At 38.2% G+C, this 26,347-nt stretch overlaps 1 protein-coding gene across 1 annotated transcript in view; it reads right to left on the reverse strand.

The window, feature by feature from the left end:
* Positions 1–26,347, reverse strand: part of RBFOX1 (RNA binding fox-1 homolog 1) — a 1,146,084-nt gene that overhangs the window by 1,011,260 nt on the left and 108,477 nt on the right. The window contains exon 2 of the mRNA XM_048062448.2: positions 5,912–5,974. Coding sequence (XP_047918405.2) covers positions 5,912–5,974 — 63 coding nt within the window. The remainder of the gene's footprint in view (positions 1–5,911; positions 5,975–26,347) is intronic.

A 26,347-nucleotide genomic window follows, 5' to 3' on the forward strand; every position in this document is an offset into this window, starting at 1 on the left:
AACTTTTTTCCACTACCAATTAAGTAATCATGGAGTATAACATTTTAAGTATGCCTGTAGGTTACATCTGCTGACCACATTCCTTAAATTAACATTCTTGACTGAGTCAGTAATAAGACATTCCTCCGAAGCCTTACAGTTCATGCACTCAGAATTTCTGCCTTGAATGACAAAGCCACTCCATGAAACCAATTCTTTCCTGATACATTCAGCTTTTGCATATTTGCAAGTGATTTTTGCATAATTATATTTCACATCTTTTCTGTTAGGAGTCGCCTACAACTATTCTGTCTCCTGTAGGCATGTTTTTCTCGATAGCTACCTGTTGGATTAAATATGACCAAGTTGCTATAAAGCTTCTCAAGCAAAGCAAACCCAACTGTCTGTATCAGAGATGGGAAACCAAAACCACAAACATTTGGAAGCCATAACTCATGCTAAAATGTTGTTTTGAGTAGATTCCACCTGTCATTTCAGAAGTAACCACTGATATTCTGATTTGTAGCTTGCACAAACGTAAGAAATGCCCTTTTACAATCAGATTATAGCAGTGGTTTAACAGTGATTCAGGTAAACCTTCTACCACTTAATTGTTCTTGTCTAACATCATTAGACATGTTACTGATATAAACTTCAAATTAGTGACATCCAACAAAACAAAACATCATTTACTTCCCCTATGGAAAGTAAAGTAAACCTTGGAAAATGCAAACATCAAGAAATACATACTAAAACAAAGGCAACACATTTAGTTCCCTGCACAGATATAATCTTCAATTCTTTGCTAAGTAAGTGTCTAACTAATGGCAAAGTAATATTGCAAATCAACCACCTAAAACTGAATTACTTTGCACCAACACCAGAAAAAAATAAAAATCACAGGTCAGGCTTAGCTTCATTAGCTAATTTTTTTTCTGAAGATGTAAAACATATGAGAGTATTCATCTGCTTCTCATTAGGAGAGTGTATATGCCTTGCTGTTTCTGGTCTTAACAGTAACTGTTGAAGATATCTGAAGATATTGCACAACAATAATGAATAATGTGACAATGGAGCAGACAAAACTAAACAGTTCTCCATCCTAGCTCAGATGAAGTAATGGAGCAGAACTTACTGCGTTATTTATGTTATTTAACTACCATCCTTCAATCTTTTTTACTGTGATTTACAGATATCAGTATTTCAAACTGCTGCAATTTTTAAAATATTCAACCTTGTAGACTAATACCATTATTAGAATAGAGATGAAATAAGAATAAAATCATTAGAGTCTTTTTCCTTATGCTTTTATTAAAAAAATAGAAAAAAGGTTATAATACTAGTTTATTTCTACAAGAATTACAGTCTTTTATAATAGCTTGCTTTCACAAATATTTTGTACGTGCTCCTCTGGTAGAAATTTGTCAGTCATACTCAACTCAGATTCCTCTATGGCATGGTATGCTGTTTTGGAAAATAGATGTATTATTTTTAGCAATCTCAAAAGATGGAGGGGGGCGAAAAACCTATTATTCCTGACACTACGATATCTTCAGTGCAATAATATCTATTTATCTGTTAATTATTTTTTTTAACGTTTACAACTCAGAGGAAAACACAGCTTTAAAATGAGGGAAAATAGTTTTAAAAGCCTTTCTTTCAATGACTTTATAGGTTTTTACAACAGGGCAACTAGCTTTGCGTCACTGACAGACTGCAGGAGATGGAAATGAGACATACCTATATGCACCAGGGCTTGAAACATGGATCCCCATGGCAGACTTGCCAAGGGATATGCCTATCAGATTAACATGGAGCATCACTTGTTTCTCGTTTGTTCTCTATTACCTCAAAAAAATCTACCCAAGGAACACTGCTACTAGTAAAACAAGATCAGTTAACTACAGTACATTTATTAAGCTATACAGTATGTACAATATGAAGATTAAGAAAACCCAAACAAATGACAAATCTCTTTCAAAAAGCATATGTAAAAATGTCCTGCAAAATGTGGAAGAAATACCAGTTTTTCCTACTTTTTTTTCTGAAATGCCTTCAGAGATATGGCTTGTTTGCCAAAAAATATAGCTTTAGACAAGTGCAGTTGCGTAGGGGAGGTCTATGAACAGCAATCCATCTTTCCAAATAAGCTACACAGTACAAAAATGCAAAATAAGCACAGCTTAACTGTCCAGCCTTCTGAACTCGGATACCAACCAATGATCTTCATTTCATGTGTGTAGATATACTTTTGACAATATAAACAAGATCAATGCCATTTCTTGTCTTCCATTTTTTACTGGCATAGGACAGCCAGAGGACAGAGATCATAGCAAGCGCTATTGCCTAGTTTCGCGCTCTGCAGTATTCCCACCCTTAATGAATTCCAGTTTGTGACAACAGAACAAAAAAAATTTCAGTGAAGGGACTGAAAGAGAACTCTGCTGATCGAAGGGGTTTTTTTTTAATTCATTTCTACTACAATTTTCTAGCCAGACACTCCTTGTGCTTGATTTCCCATTGTAAATTTGCAACAGTTCTCTCTCTCATCTGTCATGTCCATATTTAGTTGTTTTCCAGATCTGTCTTTCATTGCTTTGTTTACTAGTTCACTCAATTCAATGCAATTGTGGTTGGGTACTGTCGACACTATTAACCCAAGTAATAGAAGTTCAAATACCAAATTCCATAGGCTACCTGAACTACAATGAACCACATTACAAAATTAAGTTTTAAAATCTAGAATTTTTCTGTAATTGAACTGTTAAAATTATACTTATCTGAACATATTTATCTATCAAAATGAAACCGAAGAACACTGACAAGTAGCCAAAGCTAGAAGCTATACTTAAATTATACTGAACACAAAATTTACTGTGATCACTGCACATTTTCTTTTGCAATTTGTTTCTTTACATATCATTCCATAATCTTAACAAACCTGTCTTGGATTTGTTTTGCTATTTTTAAATGCTTCTTCTAAATAAGGGAATGGGAGAAACCATTTTATGATCAGTGATGTACTACATGTGTACCTCATGTCACGGGTGAATAGGGCATAACGCCCAGCCATATGGTATCCTTAAGAGCCAACTCATCTGCAGAGCATGTTACCAGGCAACACGCTGGACTTCAGTCTCAGCTTGGTTAAAAAAAAAAAAGACCTCTTAGCCCTAGAAGTTGATTGATATTCATCGAGCTGGTTAGGTTATGATCACAAGGGAAAATAATAAAACCAATTATGCGCATTGAGATCTGGCAGCATTAGACCTTCCCAAAACTCCAAATGAGTATTTTCTTCTTTCTCGTCATATAACCCAAATCTCTCATTTAGCTTATTGAAAGAAGATGAATATCTTTTCCTTCAACTACATTTATAGATACTGAAGCACTGTATTCACAGTTAAATTAATGTCAGCTTTTTAAAAACATGCCGGTAATTATCTTGGAGGCCACTGTCTCCTGCAGGTTGGAAACCCCAACCTCATTCTTACATTTTTTAATACATTTTTTTCTAAAAAATGAAAAAAAAAATCAATTGTGTCAAATTCTGCTATGAGCTGTAAGGTTATTCTGTGATAGAAAATACTGTTCATGACAGAGGAAAAGCTAAAAGCAACAAGCATGCTGAGCACTACAGAACTTGATTTAAATCTGTCTTCAAGATGAACAAATCCTTTTTGTTGTTGTTATTATCCTGTAAGCCAGGCAGTTTTCTTGAAATAATGAAATTGTTTCAAGCACATTAAGAGGCAGATTGTGTGTGGTGTAGGAGAATAAGACTTCTCATTTCTAACAAGGACTGTTCATCTAATTCTTTCAATGACACAAAACTTTGCTGGGGCAAAACCCTAATCATTATGTCACCGAGAAGAGCCTGGCTCCATCCTCCTGACACTCACCCTTTACATATTTATAAACATTTATAAGCTCACCCCTCAGTCTCCTCTTCTCCAAGCTAAAGAGACCCAGCTCCCTCAGCCTTTCCTCGTAAGGGAGATGCTCCACTCCATTCACCTCATTCCTTAGTGGGCCTACATTGCCTCTAGAGTTAGTTTTATCCATATGTATTTGAAGAAGCCCTTTCCTTGATCCCTCTCGCAAGGTTTAATACTAAGGAGGACTTAGCTTCCCTAGTTGCCTCCCTACATCCTCTGACAACATTCTTATATTCCTCCCAAGTGGCCAGTCCCTCCTTCCATGATCTGTATACTGTCCTCTTCCACTTGAGTTTGCCCAGCAGTTCCCTGTTTAATCATGCAGGTCTCCTGGCTCTCCTTCCTGACTGCCAACCTGTTGGGATGTTTTGTTCTTGAGCTTGGAAGAAGCAGTCCTTGAACACTAACCAGCTGTCTTGGGCTCCTTTTCCTTCAAGTACGTTCTCCCACGGGATTTCCCCTAGCAAATGCTTGAAAAGGCCTAAGTCAGCCCTAGTTGCAACTCTGCTTGGTGCTCTGTTCCTGCCACATGAGATCCTAAACTCCAGCATCTCATGGTCGCTGCAACTAAGGCTGCCCTCAACCTTCACTGCTTCAACCAGCCCACCTTGTTAGTGAGGACAAGATCCGGCAGCGCTCCTCTCCTAATTGGCACATCCACCATTTGCATCAGGAAGTTATCATCAATGCACTGGAGGAACCTCCTGGACTGCAGCTGGCTCGCTGAGCAGGCCTTAGAGCAAACGTCAGGGTAGTTGAAATCCCCCACAATAACCAGGGCCTGTGATCGCGAGGCTGCTATCAGCTGCCTGTAGAAGACTTCATCAACTTCCTCACCCTTATCTGGTGGCCTGTAATAGACACCCACAACAGTATCCCCGATAGCAGCCTATCCCCTAATTCTTACGCACAGACTCAACTCACTCCTCATCCGCCCCTGGACAGTACTCAATACAATGTAGTCGCTCTTTCACGTAAAGAGCAACTCTGCCACTTCGCCTTGCTGGCCTGTCTTTCCTGACAAGGACATACCCATCCACGACCATATTTCAGTCATGTGAGCTGTCCCACCGTGTCTATGTAATTGCCACCAGATCATAATCTCCTGACCGAACACGGATTAACAACTCCTCCTGCTTATTCCCCATGCTACGTGCATTGGTGTACAGGCACATGTATGAGTACTGCAGTTGGTTTTAGGCAGGAGATCACTAAAAATTGTCTGAGAAGTCATAAATACACACCTATCGAGAATCATATACTTTGAATTTTTCTAATACTTCTGCATTTATTATTCAACTGTATATAAAATTGTATCATGACAAAAAGTGCTTAATACTGTTTTTAAGTATGCAATAAAATAAAATACTTCACAAGAAAAAGTAAGTTCCAACTATGAAACAGCAACAAATAGTTTGGATCAGAAAACCACTTTGTTCAAATCCTGTTATTTCAAAGAATTCTCAGGAAGGAAAAACGTTTAAAATGAACTAACACAAACACCTTTCCACATGTTCTATACATTTCTGAGCTTAATTCATTATATTCCTTATTCTGACCTTAAAAGTGCATTTGAAAAACAAAGCAAAATGAATTATTTGTAGCTGTTCTAAAGGTAAAAGTGTCTGAACCAACTAATCTATATACAAAAAAAATAATTGTTGGAAAGAATCAGCCAAAGGTAAAATAAATTTAGCAAACCAACCCTAACATGCAAAAGGGAAGTATGAGGAAAAAAAAACAAAACAGTTGATTTTAACCTATGGCCAGAAAAAAAGAGATTATTCTTTAAGCAAGTCACTAGCAAGTTGCTCATTGAAAACTAAAAGACAACTGACCGTGTACATATGGTCTGTGTGTCTTGAGATCCAGCATCAGCAAGGCAAGTTGTGAAAGCTAATATATTTCCTTATTCATTTTGACAGCAAAACAGAGATTTCAATTACATTCTAAGGAAAAATAAAATAAACAGGAAAAAAAATCAATGCACTTACAGAAAGAAGTCTCCGATCATGAAAACAATAGGCACCACTTGCATGGGGCTTCTGTGTAGTTTCCTAAGAAAAGAAAAATGCATTCTTACTGGGAAAGGATGACTTAAAGGAGTTCACATGTTTAACCTTCAGCCACTGAAGGCTTATGGTAAGCTTTAAGATTCAAAATGTTATAATAAAAAATAAAATTGATAAGGGCTTTCACAAGACAGAAATGTTGCATTCACTATCAGGTCATAACAGCATTTTTATTGTAGTTCAAAGCAAAACAGCAAAATATAATTACTCATTCATAAACATCACGAAATATTTTACTATTTATTAAATAACAGACAAATTGTGGTGGCTAGCTTGAAACCTAAATTGTATGCTTGCATTATGACGTTATCTACTAAAGTAGACATGCAATTACAATGCCGTAATACAAAATTTTCCCCAGTACAGGTTCCTGTTTTAATAGGAATACACAGCTGTGATTTACTTGTTGCTTATTTTTCAGTTGTAAACTTCAAGCAATTTGCAAAAGAAAAATGATCATAAAATATATAAACAGAAGGGGGCACCCAAAATATTACACATGCACATAACTGCATATTAAAATACAGTAACATTTTATTCCATGACACTTTTTTATTGATGAGCAGCTGGTGACATCTAGTATTTTACTGAATTATTCATTGAATTTTAACAGTTACAGTAAGCTCAAGCATGTTTTTCACAACAGATTCACCCTAAATGCATTTTTCATTTCCATGTGCAAGTGGAAATATTTATTCCTGATATGAATACTCTTGAATATAGAAATACAATATGTATCTGAAGTCTTCAAAGAAAATACGTACCCAGGTCTATGTATTTCCAAAACAATAAACAAATTTGATAATACTGTTTTATTCACTTCGATAAAATTCCAAACAGTAAATATATTGAATACTTTTTCACAAAATACCATTATTCCTTATATGTAATTTTATTTTTAAAAAAGTAAATCACTAAATCAAAAGTTAGTAGTAGCTATCCCTAATACAGCTGAGGAAAAATAAAAACAACAGGCACCACCACCACCACCAGAAAGGTACGTGTTCTATAAGCATGCCAGGTAACATTGCAACTAATAGACGTACTCATTAAAAACAAAAATAAAACCTGTAGAATCTGAAAACCTTTAGAATCTCAAAAAGTAACAATCAGTGACAAAAAACATTTGGATTTTGATCCCCTTAGAGTAGGGACAACCATTAGGATAGCACCTACCAAGAGAAGATCCAGTTCCACAACTGAAGCTCCTAGCAATAACTGGGACTCACCGCCAGAAAACCCTACATTAATCAACTTTAGAGCTAAAGACACAAGTTTCTTTTTTGTGTATGAAATAAAATTAGCCACACACATATAAAAATACTATACAAAAGGCAACTCACATAAGAAGGTTGCATATGCACATAAACTATACGTTAAAAGTACCACATCTTATCCTTTCCGGGTACTGGTTTTGTGTGAGATGGGAGATATCCCCAACTACAACACAAGGTAAATTAATGAGATGAAGAGCTTCTTAAACATTTCTAAGGTGACTTATTTAAGTAATTAGCCTACATTTTCAAAAATTATTTTTGATTTAGGACCATCTTGTAATGCCATAATGAAACTCATGTTCATGGTCAACAAAACTGAATTGAATAATTAAGTTTCAAGATTTCTCTAGCAGGGGTACTTATGTTTCACCATTTGAAATCACCGTGAAAATTGTAATGCAAGCTAACACCTTTTAGACTTTATACTAACTAAAATGGTACCTCAGTGAGGTTACAGGACATTAGTTTTCCTTTTCTGAAAGACGTGTCTGACCACACAATCCTAGCAGACTGTTTAGCAATGTGACCTTTTATTTGTTTTTAAAACATTAGGCTCCCAATCCTTACTACAGAAAGTAGTTTCTTACTGCGTTGTTGGAGAAAAGGAAGATGGGCACATTTGTAAGCTTTACAGAGACCTGTAAAGATGGCAGGGAAATGCACAATTTGTATACTACTTTGAATGAACCAGAGTAACTGTCACACGTAATACACTACATGTAAGGATAGAATCATAGAATCATTAGGGTTGGAAAAGACCTCCAAGATCATCTGGTCCAACAATCACCCTACTACTAATGTCACCCACTAAACCATGTCCCTAATCACCAAGTCCAACGTTTCCTTAAACACCCCCAGGGACGGTGACTCCACCACTTGCAGTGCCCCTGGGGGCTCCTGCAAATTACCCATACATTATGAAGCATACTTTGTTATCTAACTAATCAGACAATATCTAAACAACAAGCATTATTGTTCAGTCATATTCATATGATTCTATGAAGTGATTTTCAGGAGAATACAGTTGAGAAATGCTATTTTCTGAAAGAAAAAAAATCTGCATTCTGACAAGACCCCATTACTCTTTAGACTGACATGACATACCATTAAGACTGTCCACACAGTTTCCTCACAAGGCTGCTTTTAGCTATGTCTATTTTTTTAATGTTAAATTTTCTTTTCAAGAACTGACATATAGCTCAGAAAAACAAGATGTATGTTCTTGTTTTGCATTCATTTTGCACAGAAATATAAACAATTAACAACATTTTCCTTGCATGTGGTATTGCAACCTTCGTAAATAGCAGAAGTAACATTCTGCAGTGCTCCAGTCTGTCTTTTCTGATCCACAACGGCAACATTCGTAAATAAAAGGACTTGAGTCAACTAGAAGAAATCCTACCAAGTATCTGTGAGGAAGTCTAGCAAACAACGTCCACTTAAAAATGGAAAAGTTGGGTTTTCAGCTGAAAATTTCATGCACGTAGGCAAGTTCTGAGAACACCTTGGCTCCCCCATGGCAGTCAGATCAGATAGCCCAGACAAGCAGAGCTTATTCCTTCACTTCTGGCTTTACGAAGTTACCACACCTGGGCATTCCAACAGTACTCCAGCCATTGCATTGCTTTTGCATGTAAGTAGCTCCCTTAAGCATTATATATAAAAACAGGCAAGCCTGGGTCAATAAGAAAAGAAAAAATAGATATACATAGTTACTAAGTTTGCTTTACACCTTCACAACTCTATCAAAAAGCCTATGTATGAATTAATCTAATTTGGTACTTTTAATTCTCTTCCAAAATGCAATTAACAATAATAGCTGTTGCTTTAAGTTAAAAGTCATTCCCTTTAGATAACAGTGAAATACAACAAGCAGTGAGCTTTGCCATCATTAGACTTCTAACCATATTACTTCTATTTTGAGGCTTTTTTGTTTGGTATCAGTTTAATTTCCTGTCAGCCTTACAAGAGATTTCTAATGTTTGGGCTGTAGGATATGCTCTGATTAAAAATAATCTTCCCAATTACTGCCTGGCATGAGTCTACTGCCACATGCACTCTGCCACTGGCTTCTGAGTTTCTGTCAGCAGTAATTGTATCTGTAGCTTCTAACTGTAAATGAAAACCCAGGGGGCATATTTGGGTTCCAGTTTCCCTTGCCTAGCCATATCTTTTAATTTGCACTGTCTGTCAAAAGGAGATGTTCATAGGTACTAAAAGGAAATCCTCAGAACATCAGGTTAAAAAAAAAGAGGAAAGGAGGGAAAAAAAGAAAGGCGACCAGAATATGATAAACTGTATTTGATATTCATACCAGCATACTCCATGTAGATAGGGAATCTCACTACATTTTATTAGCCTTAGAAGAGGTAAACTGAAACCATTTACTGAGCATTTTAGCTGTATTTTTTTTTACCATTAAATTTAATCATAAGTTTTGAGCAACACCTTATCATTGCTATTTTTTGCAACGTGATCATTCTAATGAGTACTTGACAGAACAGTTTCCTATCACAGTGGAGGGGAAAAAATGAAACCACCATGTTCCTCAGGGCCTGACCTATACTATAGTATGGGGGTTACCCTTTACAGTGCTGGACAGAGCTCAGGCCTGTGTCGCAGGCAACCTGTGCCATGGGTGGCCCGCTCAGGCCTACGCTGCAGCTTGCCTCCAGGCTGCTTTTCAGTCCCTGGATTTCAGACCCATGTTGTCACCTTGCCTCTGCTCCCAACTAACTTCTGCTCCTGGAGCCAGGGCTTGGTTCACCACCTTGCCTGTGGCCTTCAATGTGTCTAGTACCTGGCTCTGCCCTCCACCTTTAGACCCAACAGCCCTGCGTGCCATGGGGGATGGCACAGACCACACTGGGTTCCCTCAGCTCCAGCCTTCCTTCATGGGCAGCCAGGTGGCACCAGACCCTAGGATGCCTGTGTGGAAATTATGCTGCTTAAGCCTAGCAGCGGAAGTCCAATGCAATCGCAATCACCAGCCTCGTGATAAACTTCGGTTAAGATTCTCATTGATTCACTTTTCCTCTTCGACATGTTACTGTTAGGAGAACTACACAATGGGAAGGCGGCTTTGGTGTTGTCAGGGAATGCCATCTGTGTGACTAGAACAGGATGGAAACAAGGTGTCCTGGGCCAATTGCCCAAAGGAAAAGCACCTTGGGACGAATGAAGTACTAAGAACACACTGGACTCTGAAGTAGATACTGAAGAAACTTGAGGAGCAAAAAAACATTTGATATAACATCAAAAGTGAAACTTTTTGTAGAAGGGTAAAGTACAGCCAAGTACATGAAACGTACATTCACATATGTTTACATAGGATATACGGTGTTCTGCAAAGAATATTCTGGATGCATTCACTTTAAAGAGGAGTCTACTGTAAAGTTCTGTGGAAATAACTTTCTCTGAGGTTCAATATTTAGCCTGTCAAAATCAAGTAAATTTTTGTCTCAGAAGTAAAATGGCGTCCAGCACATTTGGAATGCAGCCAAGAACACAGTGCATATTTTTTGCATGCAGGAATCATGAAAGTATTCTCTGCAGTAAGAGGACAAATACTGAGATTTGGTGAATGTGAGTAGGAATTTGTCCAAACAGCATCTGAACTGAACAGATGTTCTTTGCATAAACATTTTTTTTGAAACCTTGAGGCCAAACGCTGGTGCTCTTTATTATGTTTGTTGATTGACACTCTACTCGGTATGCTTGTACCCATAAATGAGGGGAGAAGGTTGAAAGATGGGAACGGAACTGATTTCTATGCTGCCTTGGGCCTTTGGCAAAACTTTTTTTAATACAGCTTTGCTGTCTTTCCTGACAAAAGACCAGTAGCAGATTAGAACCACAACATATTAGCTGTAATGCAAGCAGTTTCTCATTAGTGCAATGGACATTGTGATGACCACCACACTCATAACTGTCTTGTATTATGGAGGTTAAAATGCTAGGGATCTGTCAAAATCTTGAATGGCAGCAGAAAGGAAATACTTTAAAAATATTGTACAAGCTGCTCGGTTAGCGCTGCCCTACATTAAAGTACAGCAGCATTCTACATGCTACAATGCAGAACTGGACTCTGATACCCCTCAAACTATCTTTCCTTCTATTTCTGTATCTCATTTGATATAAAAGCATCAGTTGCAAGGTACATACCCTCAGAAGTGAAATTTGATCATTGAAATTGCCAGAATCTTTTAATAAACACCTACTTTCTAAAAATAGAAGGTAAGCCACTGAGTTCAAAATGGTTATTCCTGTAACCGAGGCCATACGGATATTTAAATATTTTTTTTTGTATCACAGCATAACTGTAGTATTAAGCATGACACTAAACAAATACATTATGAAACAAATATTGGGAAAGGACAAATGGAATCACAATAAGGTAGGAAACGTGCATATAAATATGACCGATCAAAACCCCTACTACTTAAGTGTTTCATTTCAGATAAATTTCTCAAAAAATACATAGCATTCCATTTCCATTATTCAGACTAATGTCCCAACAATACTGAAGACATCAACTGGACTGTGGGAAAGAAAGTAAGTACTTCATTGATGTTACTAATCTTACTTCAGTTTTCTGTTTCATAATTCAATCCTTCCTTAATAGAGAAGTAAAAATTTAAATTGTTTTCACTTAACCTCAGCATATGAACAGTCCTTTGGAATAACCTCAGCCTCTCACAAAATTACCAAGAAAAAGTTGATAATCAAAATATCTTACTGCCTAAATGGTAGGCTGACTATGACTGGCATTTTCTCCAGATAGCACAGAATTCATGCAAACTGCTGCCTGTCTGTCTTCTACAAGCAACCCACCTCCGCACAGGAAAAAAAAAATCAATTACCTTTTGCACAAATTAATAATGAAATTTTCAAAAAAGAAATGCAATTTAGAGGGTTTTAACCTTAAAAATCGTCATCTTTTTATATACTTTCCCTCTTTTCCATGCTTACATACGAAAGATTCACTCCAGTCTTAGCTTTTGATAATTATGTTTTTACTTATTTATTTTAAATTAGGTTTAAAGTGTTCTTTAAAAAAAATCTCTAGTCAAATTATATTTTCACAGTGGTAAATCCCCCGGATGTCCTACATCAATTGCCATGATTGTGTTCATACTCACTACTCAGTAAGTGAAGTCTTCAGTGCTTCCAAGCTTTCAAGAGAAGTCAAACTGTCAGCACCTGGCCAGCCATACTCATAGCACAGCTGTTCTACTGGGCCCACAACCACCATGAACTGCTGCCAGATACTTCTCTGACCAGAGATTTTTATTGTGACCTAACATCACTTAGCTGTACTGCTTTCTTGGAACACCTCTTACTATCTTGCTACTACAGACAATGGTAAAGTGTCCCCTCATCTGAACAAGCACCGACCAAACTGACCAAAGACTAACGAATATCTTAAATGTGTTACATTATTCATGTATCAGATTTATAGAACTCACAGATGAAAAAAGGGAAAAAAATCTGCAATTCTGTCAAAGACATTCAAAGATCCTTTCAACGATTTTTATGACAGTCATTGTTTGGACAGACACTGGAGAGAGATGGATGCAGTAAAAACAGTATGTTAAGAATTACACATACATGACTACCTAAAAGCATTGCTGCTAGCATAAGGCTGCAACACCAAAAATACAGCCACATTTATCTATTCCTTGTGTGTAAACAGAGGTAAAAGACTACCTCTGTATTAAAGAACAACAAAAATTAACTTTGGAAATGATTCAAGATTAATAAAAAATTACATATAGGGAAAAACTAACAAAGAGTAGTTTGTTCGTTTCTTTGAAAATATTTTCAAAGGCAGTTCCAAAAAAAATCCCAAACCTCTCTATTTCATATATTGTTTTTACTAGTGCAAGTTCTTGAACAGGTTTTTAAATGTCCTTTTAAAAGCATCTCTAAACTTTTGATCCTAAGAAAGCACTCTAAAATGCACAAGCCTCCATGTCTGGGAAAATCAGCTCCCTAGCTAATTTTAAAGACAGTGCAGAAAGCGTCAAAATCCTAGGCACCAAGTTTCTCTGTTACTATGGGCATCATACCTACTACTTAACAAATAAGAGTTTTAAAACTTTTCTTCCAATTTTTTTTTTTTGCCTTTCTCCTTATTCTTCTGCATTAAGAGGCTGTTCTACCAAAGCTCTTGAGCAGTTTCATGAACATCAGAAAGATTACTCACACATTTAAACATAACAATACGCTTACACGCCTGCTAGATTAGAAGATGATCAGAAATTCAAGCAAAGAGGGCATACAAAGAAATAATTTGAAAAAGGCTGACCTGTTACCAACTGTAACTGTAGAGAAGTCCTATCAATTACAGTGGTGAGCTTTTAGCACTGAATACCCCGATACTGACAAAGACTGAACATTATACTGTCAGAATAGGGTTTTTACATTTTTCATTTGGAAACTAATGGTTCTCTCATCATAGGTCATGAAATGAATCAGACCTGTACAAGCAATGTAGTTCTGAAAGAAATTTCAGTTGTAGAAAAAAGAATGCTAAATTTGCTTATTTTTTTCTTCTTTTTAAATGAAAATTGTGACATTGTTTAAGCTTTTTAGTTGTTCAGATAAAATTAATACACAGAACAAGGGAAAGTTGTAAAACAACAAAAAAAGCGTCTATCCAATAGCTTTGCCAATCGTGATATGGCTATTCTCAGTTATTCTTACTGAAAGAAGCCAAGCTATAGGGTGTCCCTGTTTCCGCGGTCAGGAAGTGTAACGCACAGCAGAGCCGTGACCAGCCCTAACGGCAGGTACGGGGTACAGCACTTTCCTCTGACTGAAGCACGGTTCTTGCAGGCAGAAATTGACATTGGGCAGACACTCCACACTTTCTGACCTAAAGAAAAGTTGTACACCAGGAAAAATACAAGGATCCTTTTACACACTGAATGGAGAGAGGTGGAATGGGGTGGCTGGCATTCATCAATCTTCAGGAAAACTGGAAACTTCAGGAAAACCGGAAACTTCAGGAAAACCAGCTTCTGCAAGGTTATCCGGGAGGGAGAGCTGGACGCTTTCCAGACCTACGACATGCAAACCATGCCAGACCTCAGGCACAGGAGCCAAGCAGGCTCGCTCTCCCAGATCTGTCTGTTACCATTTCCCCCACTTGGGGCAATCCCATCCCGCTCCCTGGGCAGTACAGTGCTGCTGCTCACCGCAGGCTGACTGACGGGAGCTTCTGGGGCTTTTCCTCACTGAAGAGCAAGAATTAGGGGCCATATAACTCCTTGTTAACAGCAGCAGTCTTCCTTACAGGAACCAATACTGTTCTAGCTTCAGGTACCACAGAACAACACACACAAGCAGTTACTTTAGCTCACTAAAATCCAGTGGTAATGAAGCTGTCATGAAGTATTTCGCCAGAACCAGTAAAGCATCAGCAGAAGAGGCAGAACGTACCTCCTCCTCAACTCATCCAGCTATTGCATTCTGATATAGCCTTTAATGTTAATCTCACTGACCCAAAATTATTTTTGATAGCTCATTTTCATTCGGTTAATCACCATGCTATAAACTGAATAATGCAATTCTGTAATTTAGATCAGGGAAGCAAAAACCTGTATGCCTTAGAAGTTGCTTATTTCTACGAAGAGCTAATAGACCTTTTTTGTTGGTATTGCAAAATTATTTAGCCATGCATATATACAGGAAAAAAAATTATTCCTCCTCAAAGAGCATACAGAAAGCAGCTATCCTCAGTTCTTTATTAAAATCATCATTTTGTGTAAAACCTCAGGCAGTTCACAGCTTCACAAGATTGAGCCTTGTCACTCCCAACAGCAGCCATATAACCAAGGATTTTGAGTCACAGCTACCACATCCGCAAGCATAACCTTCATTGTTCTTACTCCAAATATTGTATTTAAATGAAATTATAAGGCCGTATTCTTGAAAATCTTCACGCAGACCGAGACTTGCATAAAAAACATGATGAAAACAGTTTTCATAAATGATCTTAATATTCCACCACCAGAACAGAGATGAAGTCATATCTGTGACCCAAATGTGACATTATTACCAGCTATTTTAATACTGAATTTCTCTTACCAGAGTAACCACAGGCTGATGTTATTTTTCATGGGAAGAAGGAACAAAAAGCACAAGTATAAATCATGCAACCTTATAGGTTTGCCCAGGCACACAGAAAGCATCTCTACAGAACCAGTTGTTCCTAATTTGTAAACAAACAAACAAAAAAATGATTATTTATAACTAGTTCTTTCTAGTTGTGCTACATCCACTGAGAAAAAGCCATGGGTAAGCTTTGCAGGTTTTCTTCTGCTTTTTGAATAACCAACCCCACACCATTTTTTCTTTATCTGTAACCTTTCCTAGCATGCTATGAAACTCCCAAACTGCAAGCAATGGTGACTTCTCCATCACTCATTGCATCGGGAGCTTCACACCAGTACACTGACACGTGAAATAAGACGACTTATCAACGAAGAGAGGTCAGTGGCTTCTAAGGTTGGAATAGGAACCTGCTGGTTGCTGCAAATCTCTCACCAGTGCATTTGAGCCTGACACTTAATATTCAACCTGAACTGCAAGCTATGTACTCAAGGATAAAGCTCAGTAATAATAAAGATTCACAGTCTGACAAGCTCAGCATACAAATCCTCAGTGCAGTGCTCATTTTGAATATATATATTTTTTTTTACATCTAAAAAGAGATTAGGAATACATTTTTTAAAAAATACAAAACAGTATTTCCCATTTGGTAAGAAAAACAATGGAACAAGAAAATAAAATTTTAGCCTGCAGTCAGATATTGGTAAAAAAAATATATATATACCTGAAAAATAGCATTTTTTTCTTTTAACAGTATAGATACACCATGTATGTAATCTTTATCTTGCTTAAGAGGCTTTAATCTTTATCTTGCTAAAGAGACATAGGAATACATCAAGTAATGTATACATTTTGTTTTCAAGGGCCGAACCTTTTCAGCCAGAAAGCCACTGCTTTAAGCCAGAAGTGGATTTGCCCAAATTTCAGATGGTTTATATCTCATACCTAGCATGCTGTATGTGAAAGACAAAGTCAGACTCTAAAACCTTGATACGTGTTACTCAGACATTGTATCCATGGTCTAACTAGTCCAATATTCGGGCACCAACAAGTGGCAGTTGCTAACATCCGTTGATAGACTCTAGATTATTTTTATTTTCTGCCCATCACATAGAGTTTCTGATTTCTACAAGGAATTTAACCTCTTAATTTCTGGTCTTAATAATCTTTTATCTTATCCTACATTACTTCACAGTAAAACATTCATTGTTTATTTTACAATGACAGTGTAATGTCATGACCCATTTATTTTTTCCCTTTCTAGGTGTATTTTGCATTACAATAACCTGGCAACTTGTTTTCATGTTTTTTTTTTCCTACATTGTTTACGGATGTAGGAGGCAATTTAAAATCAAAGAACTCATAATTAAATGCCTAATAGTTTTTACACTGAAAATATTTTTACCACACGTTTGCTCCACTTAGAATCTTTTGCTTATTTTGTATATAGCTCTGAACATCTAGATTTCTATTGCTCAATCTACCCCTTTTAAAATCACATTGCATCCAGTTTAACTACATCTCACTAAACCACCTGGTTAGTCATACTTTGATTCATTCCATTTCATTGCCTTTCACATTTAAATTACCTTATTTCTTCTCCGACATCCCATACTACTCTTAAAAATGAAAAGTCTCACTTTGTGCAATGATTATATTTCACCCTCACATAATTTCCATTATTAATGCTTTCTCATTTTTCCTGTATATTTGTGAGTTCTCCTGCAAAACTGGTGACCAGAATAACTCAAAAATTGCATTTAATCTCATCTCTTTAATTTGTATTCCTCCTACAAAAACTCAGCCAGCACTACAAGTGATGTTACATAAATAAAACAATAGTTTCGCTAATCCCATAAAAAAATTCTTCACAAATTTCTTGATTGAGCCTTAGAAAAAGATCATTTCCACTGCCGAGCAACGGATTAATATTTTTCTTTAGTTAGTGCAGATATAAAAGTGCTGTAGCATGAGCTCAAATAGAGGACGAGACTGTTAAAACAATTGGAAAAGTGCATGGTTGTCAGAATTCCTCTCTATGCTGATTCAAAACAAGAGTACCTGAACAACCCTTACTGCCAAAATCTTGGCTGGTTTAAGCAAAATCACCCAATGTGTCTTCAACTTTTTATAGGAAATGGAATTTTAAAGGAATTAAAATGGAATGGAATAGAATGGAATTTTCCCAAGTCAAATAAAAAATGGCTCAAGATGTTGCTATGGAAACCATTCATTATGAAAGCATCAGATGCAGGTTGTTGGATAAAAAGATTGTCTAAATTAAACATGGCAACTTGAAGATTCATCCATTTTTTCTTACCTTGTAAAATATTTTGGAAATTCTTTGGATTTTTTTATTAATATTATTTTTAACAAAAGGTCTAGGATACTAAATAAAAACTTCAGTATTTTCTTTGTTACTCAAAACTATAGCATGATAGTTTGTAGCTCGAAGAACAAATACTTGAAGGAATCACAGATTCGTCTAGGTTGGAAGAGACCTCCAAGATCACCTAGTCCAACCTCTGACCTAACACTAACAAGTCCTCCACTAAACCATATCACTAAGCTCTACATCTAAACGTCTCCTAAAGACCTCCAGGGATGGTGACTCAACCACTTCCCTGGGCAGCCCATTCCAATGCCTAACAACCCTTTCAGTAAAGAAGTTCTTCCTAATATCCAACCTAAACCTCCCCTGGCGCAACTTTAGCCCATTCCCCCTCGTCCTGTCACCAGGCACGTGGGAGAACAGACCAACCCCCACCTCGCTACAGCCTCCTTTAAGGTACCTATAGAGAGCGATAAGGTCGCCCCTGAACCTCCTCTTCTCCAGGCTGAACAACCCCAGCTCCCTCAGCCGCTCCTCATAAGACTTGTTCTCCAGACCCCTCACCAGCTTCGTTGCCCTCCTCTGGACTCCCTCGAGCACCTCCACGTCCTTCTTGTAGCGAGGGGCCCAAAACTGAACACAGTACTTGAGGTGCGGCCTCACCAGAGCCGAGTACAGGGGGACAATCACTTCCCTAGCCCTGCTGGCCACACTGCTTCTTATACAAGCCAGGATGCTGTTGGCCTTCTTGGCCACCTGAGCACACTGCTGGCTCATATTCAGCCGACTATCAACCAATACTCCCAGGTCCTTCTCTGCCAGGCAGCTTTCCAGCCACTCATCTCCCAGCCTGTAGCGCTGCTTGGGGTTGTTACACCCCAGGTGCAGGACCCGGCACTTGGCCTTGTTGAACCTCGTACAGTTGACCTCAGCCCATCGGTCCAGCCTATCCAGATCCTCCTGCAGAGCCTTCCTGCCCTCGAGCAGATCGACACACGCACCTAACTTGGTGTCGTCTGCAAACTTACTGAGGGTGCACTCAATCCCCTCATCCAGATCATCAATAAAGATATTGAAGAGAAATGGCCCCAGTACTGAGCCCTAGGGGACTCCACTAGTGACCGGCCTCCAACTGGATTTGGCTCCATTCACCACAACTCTTTGGGCCTGGCTATCCAGCCACTTTTTAACCCAACAAAGCGTACGCCAGTCCAAGCCACGAGCAGCCAGTTTCTTGAGGAGAATGTTGTGGGAAACGGTGTCAAAAGCCTTACTGAAGTCAAGGTAGACCACATCCACAGCCTTCCCCTCATCCACTAAGCGCGTCACTTGGTCATAGAAGGAGATCAGGTTCTTCAAGCAGGACCTCTATTTCATAAACCCATGCTGACTGGGCCTGATCGCCTGGTTGCCCTGCAAGTGCCGCATGATGACCCTCAAGATAATCTGCTCCATGAGCTTCCCTGGCACTGAGGTCAAACTAACAGGCCTGTAGTTCCCCGGGTCTACCTTCCGGCCCTTCTTGTAGATGGGCATCACATTTGCTAGTCGCCAGTCGACTGGGACCTCCCCTGATAGCCAGGACTGCTGATAAATGATGGAAAGAGGCTTGGCCAGCTCCTCCGCCAGTTCTCTCAGTACCCTTGGGTGGATCCCATCAATCCCCATCGACTTGCGTACATCCAAGTGCTGTAGCAGGTCACCAACCATTTCCTCCTGGATAGTGAGGGCCACATTCTGCTCCCCATCCCCTTCCACCAGCTCAGGGTACTGGGTATACAGAGAACTGGCTTTGCGAATGATACAAATCTCATGACCACTAACTAATCTTTAAAAAATAAAAATATATGAAAACAACTTTTGGATAATTGCTAAAATGTCTTCATGTTGTTTGAATATCAGAGCTCTTCTGGGTATTAGTGTATATTACCCATTATAATTCAGATACCTTTAAATAATTCAATGCTTTAACTTACTTCAGCAATTCTGTTGAAGAGAAGCAGTAAGTGAACATTTATTATAGGCCATAGGATGAATCCATATAATATTTTGATGTACTTTACCTGTCTTACATTTGCACTTGAGATATTAAGATGGTGTTAAGTAAAAACTCTGAGACAACTTGCTATCCCACTTCTCATAAAGATGCTTCAGTTTATATAATTATTTGATTTACTGTCGCATCCTTACTCAAGTTACATATTCTGTTAATATGCTAACAAAGTAATTACCTATTTCATGGTAGAAGTCATTGTTTTATATCAAGCTAGCCTTTTTGTTGCAAAGGGAATGTTATTGTTTGTGCTTCCTTGGAATCAAAACACCCTTTTCATGATACAACAGCAGTGTACTTCATTTTTTTCCCCATTTTATGTGGTATGCTGAAGCAAAACAGATGATGTGCCATTATTCAAGCAGAAGAAAAATAGCAGAACTGTACTAACAAGCGTCAGAAATGAATAAAGGCAAATAAAAATACATGAAAACAGCATTTAAAATATGCCCTCGTTTTTCAACTATTAGTTCAGAAGGCCTGCACCCAAGTAATTATAAGCTTTACAGTAAGATGACAAGATTGGGATGTAGTTTTGGAGCAAAAATAAGCAACACTGAAGAAAAGCTGATCTCAGATTTTCTTATTCTGCTACTGGTGAAGAGTTAAAAAGAAACTACATCCTCATGAGGTGAATTCACATCTTTGGTTAGAAACATACATTTGGTCAGAAACATGAAGAAACAACACATTAGTATGCATTCTTTAAACAAACAATTTCTGCTGATTACCAAATAGTATACTGATATCATCTGAAAGTTTTGCACGTCTACTCTCCAGACTCAAAAGATGGCACAGATAAACAGGGGTAGAGATATAAGAAAAAATGAAAACAATTTCTGAAAATTCTGAGAAAATAAACTTTATACTGGTTTTCAATAAGAACTTCCATTCACAAAGGCTATTACTCTGTCTCATGCGATTTAAATATTTGGAAGATTGATAAAGATGTAAAGTCACAAGTCCTTGCGGCACACTGTACTATGCGTGTACAGAGCTCACTCTGCTTCTGAGCATTGTCTTCAGTACTCACTACTCCTTGTTCTAATTCTCTACTTGATAATCAGGTTTCAATTTTTCCTCCAGGCTGTTACTTATTCCTTTTTTCCTTCTTGTCATACGTACAAAACCTCTGTATCAGAACTGAGGTCTTTTCCTAATCACGATGTGTTTTTGCTGAGATGTCAGCAAATTTGCAAACAAAAATAAAAGTAAAATAAAAGCCTCAGAACAGTCTAACCAGATGGTCTGGTTGGGAAGCTGTCTCTAAAGAAGCAGATTTTAAACAGAAGCTCTTTGCCAACCAAACGGAATAAGATAGTCTACTGCTTCTTGTTGATTTAAGGTCTGTGACACACTGCAGCTGTCACAATGAAGGGCAGACAGAAACTGCAGTTTAACCACTAGAAAAATACATTAAAACATACAAGTTTTATAAATATTCACTTGGTACCTGCCTTCTGTTACATGCCTCCATATTGGAAAAAGTATTTCTCTTCCCTCCTCACCCTTTAGAGACAGATGAAGTTTAACATACTGACCGGTACTTAACGACCAGATTTTGTCAGTTTTTGTGCTGAATGGCATCTTGTTTCTTCCGCTGACTTTCATGGCGCTATTCACAATGTAAATTGTCGTCGCAGTTTCAGACAGGTGACAGCTCTGTGTACTACCTCTGAGCACTGAACTCAGGAACGACATGCTGTCAGGCAAATTACCTTGATGCCGCCTAAATCCTCACTACTGCCACAAGGGACACTTGGACTTTGTGCCTGCCCTCCCTCCATCCTGGGGCTGGAAGGACTTACTGGGTGGCTGCGTCTTTTGCTGGGAAGGGATCTTAACAGATTCTGTTGGAAAAGGGGAAGGGAACAGAGGTAGTCTCACAGGGCCCTGACCCATTTCTCAAGGGAGATTTAGGGATGAGCTGCCCAGGCTGGGTGGCTGCAGTACAAGTCAGGGTGAAGGCATCAGGTAACCAACAGTCTACGCAGCTTGAAGAAAAACTGGGAGTCAGCAGCACCCGCAGCTCTTGGTGAGGCCAGATGGCCCAGAGCAGCCCTACAGGCATTAACAGGAGCACGGCTGCACTTCAGCCTGCTCCTGAGCGGATGCTCCCTGTTGTAGAGTAAGCTGGGTCAGCACCGAAATCAATGGATTTCCCATTTTACATGAAAACAGATGGAGCACAGGGAAGAACAGAAGACGTTTACTGTCTAATTTCTTCTCTTGATCTGGATATGACTTTGTAGGATTACCGCTGGCTTCATTTAGGTTTTGTACAAAAGCACAAGTTCCTTCTTTCACACAACAGTTTTTATTTGAATAGAAGATAAAAACTGCACAGCAGATTCAAATTCAATCTGTGCTAGTCATCCTAATATTTCTTCCTGCCCTACCAGAAGCAGCACGGAGCCGGGAGAGCAGTTCAGGAGTGTAGGCCCGATGGCGAGCACCCGCCTGGCCGCTGGCCCAGCCCGCTGGCAGTGCTGAGCGCACCTGAGCAGCACAATGGGACACGCTCCACTTGTGCTCTCCTGGCTCCAGGGGAAGTCATTTTGCATGTTATCAGCCCCTTGCAATCCGTTCAACTCAACTTTCAGCATTAGTCTGATCTGAGATGCACATTTTCCCTCTATAAGAGGCACCAACCATACTGAAGGACCTAAACAAAAGCCCGCACACTAACATATACATAACACATGACTATGTACCAGCCCAGACAAACAGAACAAAAACTCCAGCCCTTTCCCATGTTATCACTCCTGCCCACCTTACAAGTATTTCCCACATACAGATCCACGCTTAAAATAAAGCCTTATATGCTGAGGTGGCTTAGCTTAACAGGATGATCAGAGAACCAGGGCAAAAAAAAAAAACATATCGAGGATGTTGAAAAATCAAATTACCAAGGTACAGCCTTGTAAAAATTATTTGGTGCTTTACCTGAAAGATGAGCATCTCAAACAAATCTTTTTGCTGAAACCAAGAGATTTTAAATGAAACCATTTTTTAATGAAACCATGAGATTTTAAAATGTTATTAAAACATGTCAGATCATAGCATCTGCCTCCAGTTGCACCAAATCAAGCTTACCAGAGTGTAATTTCACTGTTATTGGGAGCTATACAAGGGACTGATTTGGTTCAGCATATCATGTTAATCAGCACAGAACTGATTAATTTGTGCCTGAGTAGTTCAAAAGGATTAACAAAATTCCAAAACAACTGCTGGTGGAAAAACTTTGTTTTCTGTGCTATTTAGAAAGACATCTGGTCATAGCACTATCTGTATCAGGAAGATAATTAATGAAAGTTATTAGCTGTGCAAGTCTTTCCATCAACTGAAGGAGTAAGCATGTGAGAGGAGTGGTCTGGAACAGCTACAAACAAAATTCACCTCCATCCTTTTCCACAAGGAAAGCTACATTCAGTTCAGAAACAGCACACTAGTTTCCACAACACTGGATGCAAGACACGGTAAGGCACCGTTGTAAATCAGTTTGGAGTCCCTTATTTCATGTGTAAACCACCAGACAGCACACACAAGTATTTTAGACATATCATCATTGATAAAAATTCCAGGGAACGGTTACATTCTTCGCTGAAACATAAGGAACTGAAATAAAATGGCTTTGTCAATAAACATAAATAGACTTTAAAATTGGCTGAAACGTTTGAGTTTGAGATCTAGCAGCAGCTCCTCTCCTGGAAATACAAAATTCTTAAAGATCAGCTCCAGAATAATTTCAGTGCTGAATCACTTTGTTCTTTCCTTTCTCTTCATAAAATTTTATTTGTCCTATTTTTTCCTGACATATGAATATATTACTGAAAACACAGTTACAACTATTTTAAGAAAAGAACAGGTTTTTGTAAGTCATTCCACCTTCTATAAGAAATCGGTTTAAAATAATGCTACAGCTCAAGTAAATTCTACAGTTCTTCTACAGTTCCTGCAACATAAAAGTACATATTTTTCGTTTTAACTTATGTTGTGTACATAATGAATTTCACAGTTTTTGCTAATGTAAATACTACCCAGGCTCAGTTAGTTACTGATCAGTAACAGCAGCAAGGCTAAGTTAGAATAAATTAAATATATTAAAAATGGATGATTTAGATTGTTAAAATCAGCTAGAAGAACCCTTTTAACTATAAAAGGAGAGGCAGAAAAAATATAGCTATCATAGCTTTATAGTACACACACATGCAATTTGAGCACGAACTATTTATGCAGATTGCTACTGTAATAACTGACATGTTTATTTCCATCTGAAAATAATAATAATCAATGTCCACCGACCTTTTAACAGAAAACGTGGGAAAAAAGGGGAACAAAATGAGGACATGCCTCCTCACCGCAGCAAAAATTTAGCTAATATTGTTTGCTTTCATTACTTTAAATTTGTTCAGTGCTCAATTAGAGAATAGAAGAATATGTGAAATGGACCTGGAAATGTGAAACAAAATAACCCAAAGCAGCAAAATATCACAGGATTAAATTAACTGGGAATAGCTTTAGCACCATGAACATAGAAAGAATTTGCAGACTATTTAAATTAGGAAATATTTACATACATAGCAAACCCAATTATAAATAGGAGTCCTTTTGCAAGTAGTTTGAATATTCTGATCCTAGCCCTACCAGACTTCCAGTGAGCTCTGAAGACAGTAATTTTACCAATTCACCACTGTGCTTGTTTAATGCATAATTTAATCATAATAAATGGTGCAATATTTCTAAATTATAATATGCCTTTTTTCTGTGAGAAATTAAAAGCTAAATTTGGCTTATCTTCCTCTAAGAATTATCCAGAATATTAATGCATTTTGCCAGTGGACTACATTAAAAATCCCTGTGAGCGCTGCCAGTGTTCCAAACAGGAGGCAGGTTTGGGGGTTTTTATATAGTGTTTTGTTCTTTGCTTATTCAGAAAGTTGGCTGCTTTACTCCAGTGAGGAAGTTTTGGTTTATTTATGGCATAGACGCCTTAGTTAGTGCTTTGAAACACAGCTACTTGACAATTTGCCACCCTGTGCTGACCAGCAATATCCCAGAGGACAGAGAACCAAGAAGGTTTAAAGGCCTTAGAACCAAAAAGACTCACAGAAGCCTTCCATTGCAGTGAGTGGCTTAAACCTGGGTCATTGAGCCTGCTGCCATGGCTGAGGGCTACAGGGTAACGCCATTAAGTGCCTGAAAGGGAGCAGCCCTACACCGCAGCACACCTCACACCAGCCCCAGGAGCTCCCGAGCCATTAAAGCATGAGTCAGGACTTTGAAGACGACGTGGGAAAGCTCAACACAAGTAATTCGTTTTTGTTACCTGCTAGTGAAAACCTACAACATAATTATCAGCTCGGTATCTCACAGAAAGTTGATCCCTCACTGAGGACAAGAGAAATGAAAGCACACTTCTGTGACAAAAAGCTGTTCTTTAAGGAAAAAAGAGCAAAATCCCATCCCATACCCAACGCCTCCTTACTACAGGATCCCCTTGAAATTTCAACGATGATGTTCAAGGTCAACTTCAACCACTAAAAACACTAAGTGATACTTGAGAAGTCTCGGTCAATATACACGAACTAGCCCAAGATTTAAAATACAAACAAGTTTCTTTAGTCGAGGAGAAAGAAAAGGAGAGAAAGATCTCTGTTGTGACCGCACCACAGACACTAACATAAAACGGACATGCTGACTGCAGTTTGTCTGCTATGGAAATACAACCCGGCCTACACAGAAACATTTTAAAATTTGTATAATTCTTGTTAGGGAAGTTACTGAAAACTAATCCCTGGTATCTAATGTTAAAATTACTTCAGCTTTGAGATACGATGTATCAGTAAAGTTGTATTTGTAGTGAAGGAGAAAGGAGACACCAAACGAGCTACATGAATTAAAAGTTTAAGACTAACAAAGCAGCGGAGTCCGTTCTTTCTTCCATGGATAGGTGCCACTTGAGAACTAGATTTTTCCCCTTCAGAAATAACACCTTCATCTCCTACAGTCTCACATTTTTGGATGAAGATGTCAATAGCAGACAGTTTGTGAACATTATGAAGTATGTTTTGCTCACACAGCCCCATAACTCAGATAATGATTTTTGCTCTGTTCTTCATCAGACGGTTGTCAATAAGGAATAGCGAAGAGTACTGCAGGACCTACTCAGGGAAGAGAATCTGATCTACAGATTTTGTCTCAGTATACAGAAAAACACAACACAAGATGAAGGTACAAAAGGTAAAGTTCACAAACTGAAAACTGCCCACATCTGGTGGACATGAATATAGGATATTTAACATGCAAGAAATTTAGGCTCTGACAAAATCAATCAACTCCATGTTAACAGCTGAACTACACATCTTAAGTTCTATATCATTAAACTACCAAGGAATTCTGAAATCTAAGCATCTTCCAAAAAATCTGTAGCAAACGCACAGCAGACTTTTACTCTTAGAAGACGTTTTGGCAGATATAACTGGACAGCATGCTATGACTTAATAGGTTTTTGAAATGGACGATACAAACAATCCCTACTTTTGTTTTGTCTCCTAGTAGGTACTCCACAGCAGTAC

The sequence above is a fragment of the Anser cygnoides genome, chromosome 15 (genome assembly GCF_040182565.1).
Source record: "Anser cygnoides isolate HZ-2024a breed goose chromosome 15, Taihu_goose_T2T_genome, whole genome shotgun sequence".
NCBI lineage: Eukaryota > Metazoa > Chordata > Aves > Anseriformes > Anatidae > Anser > Anser cygnoides.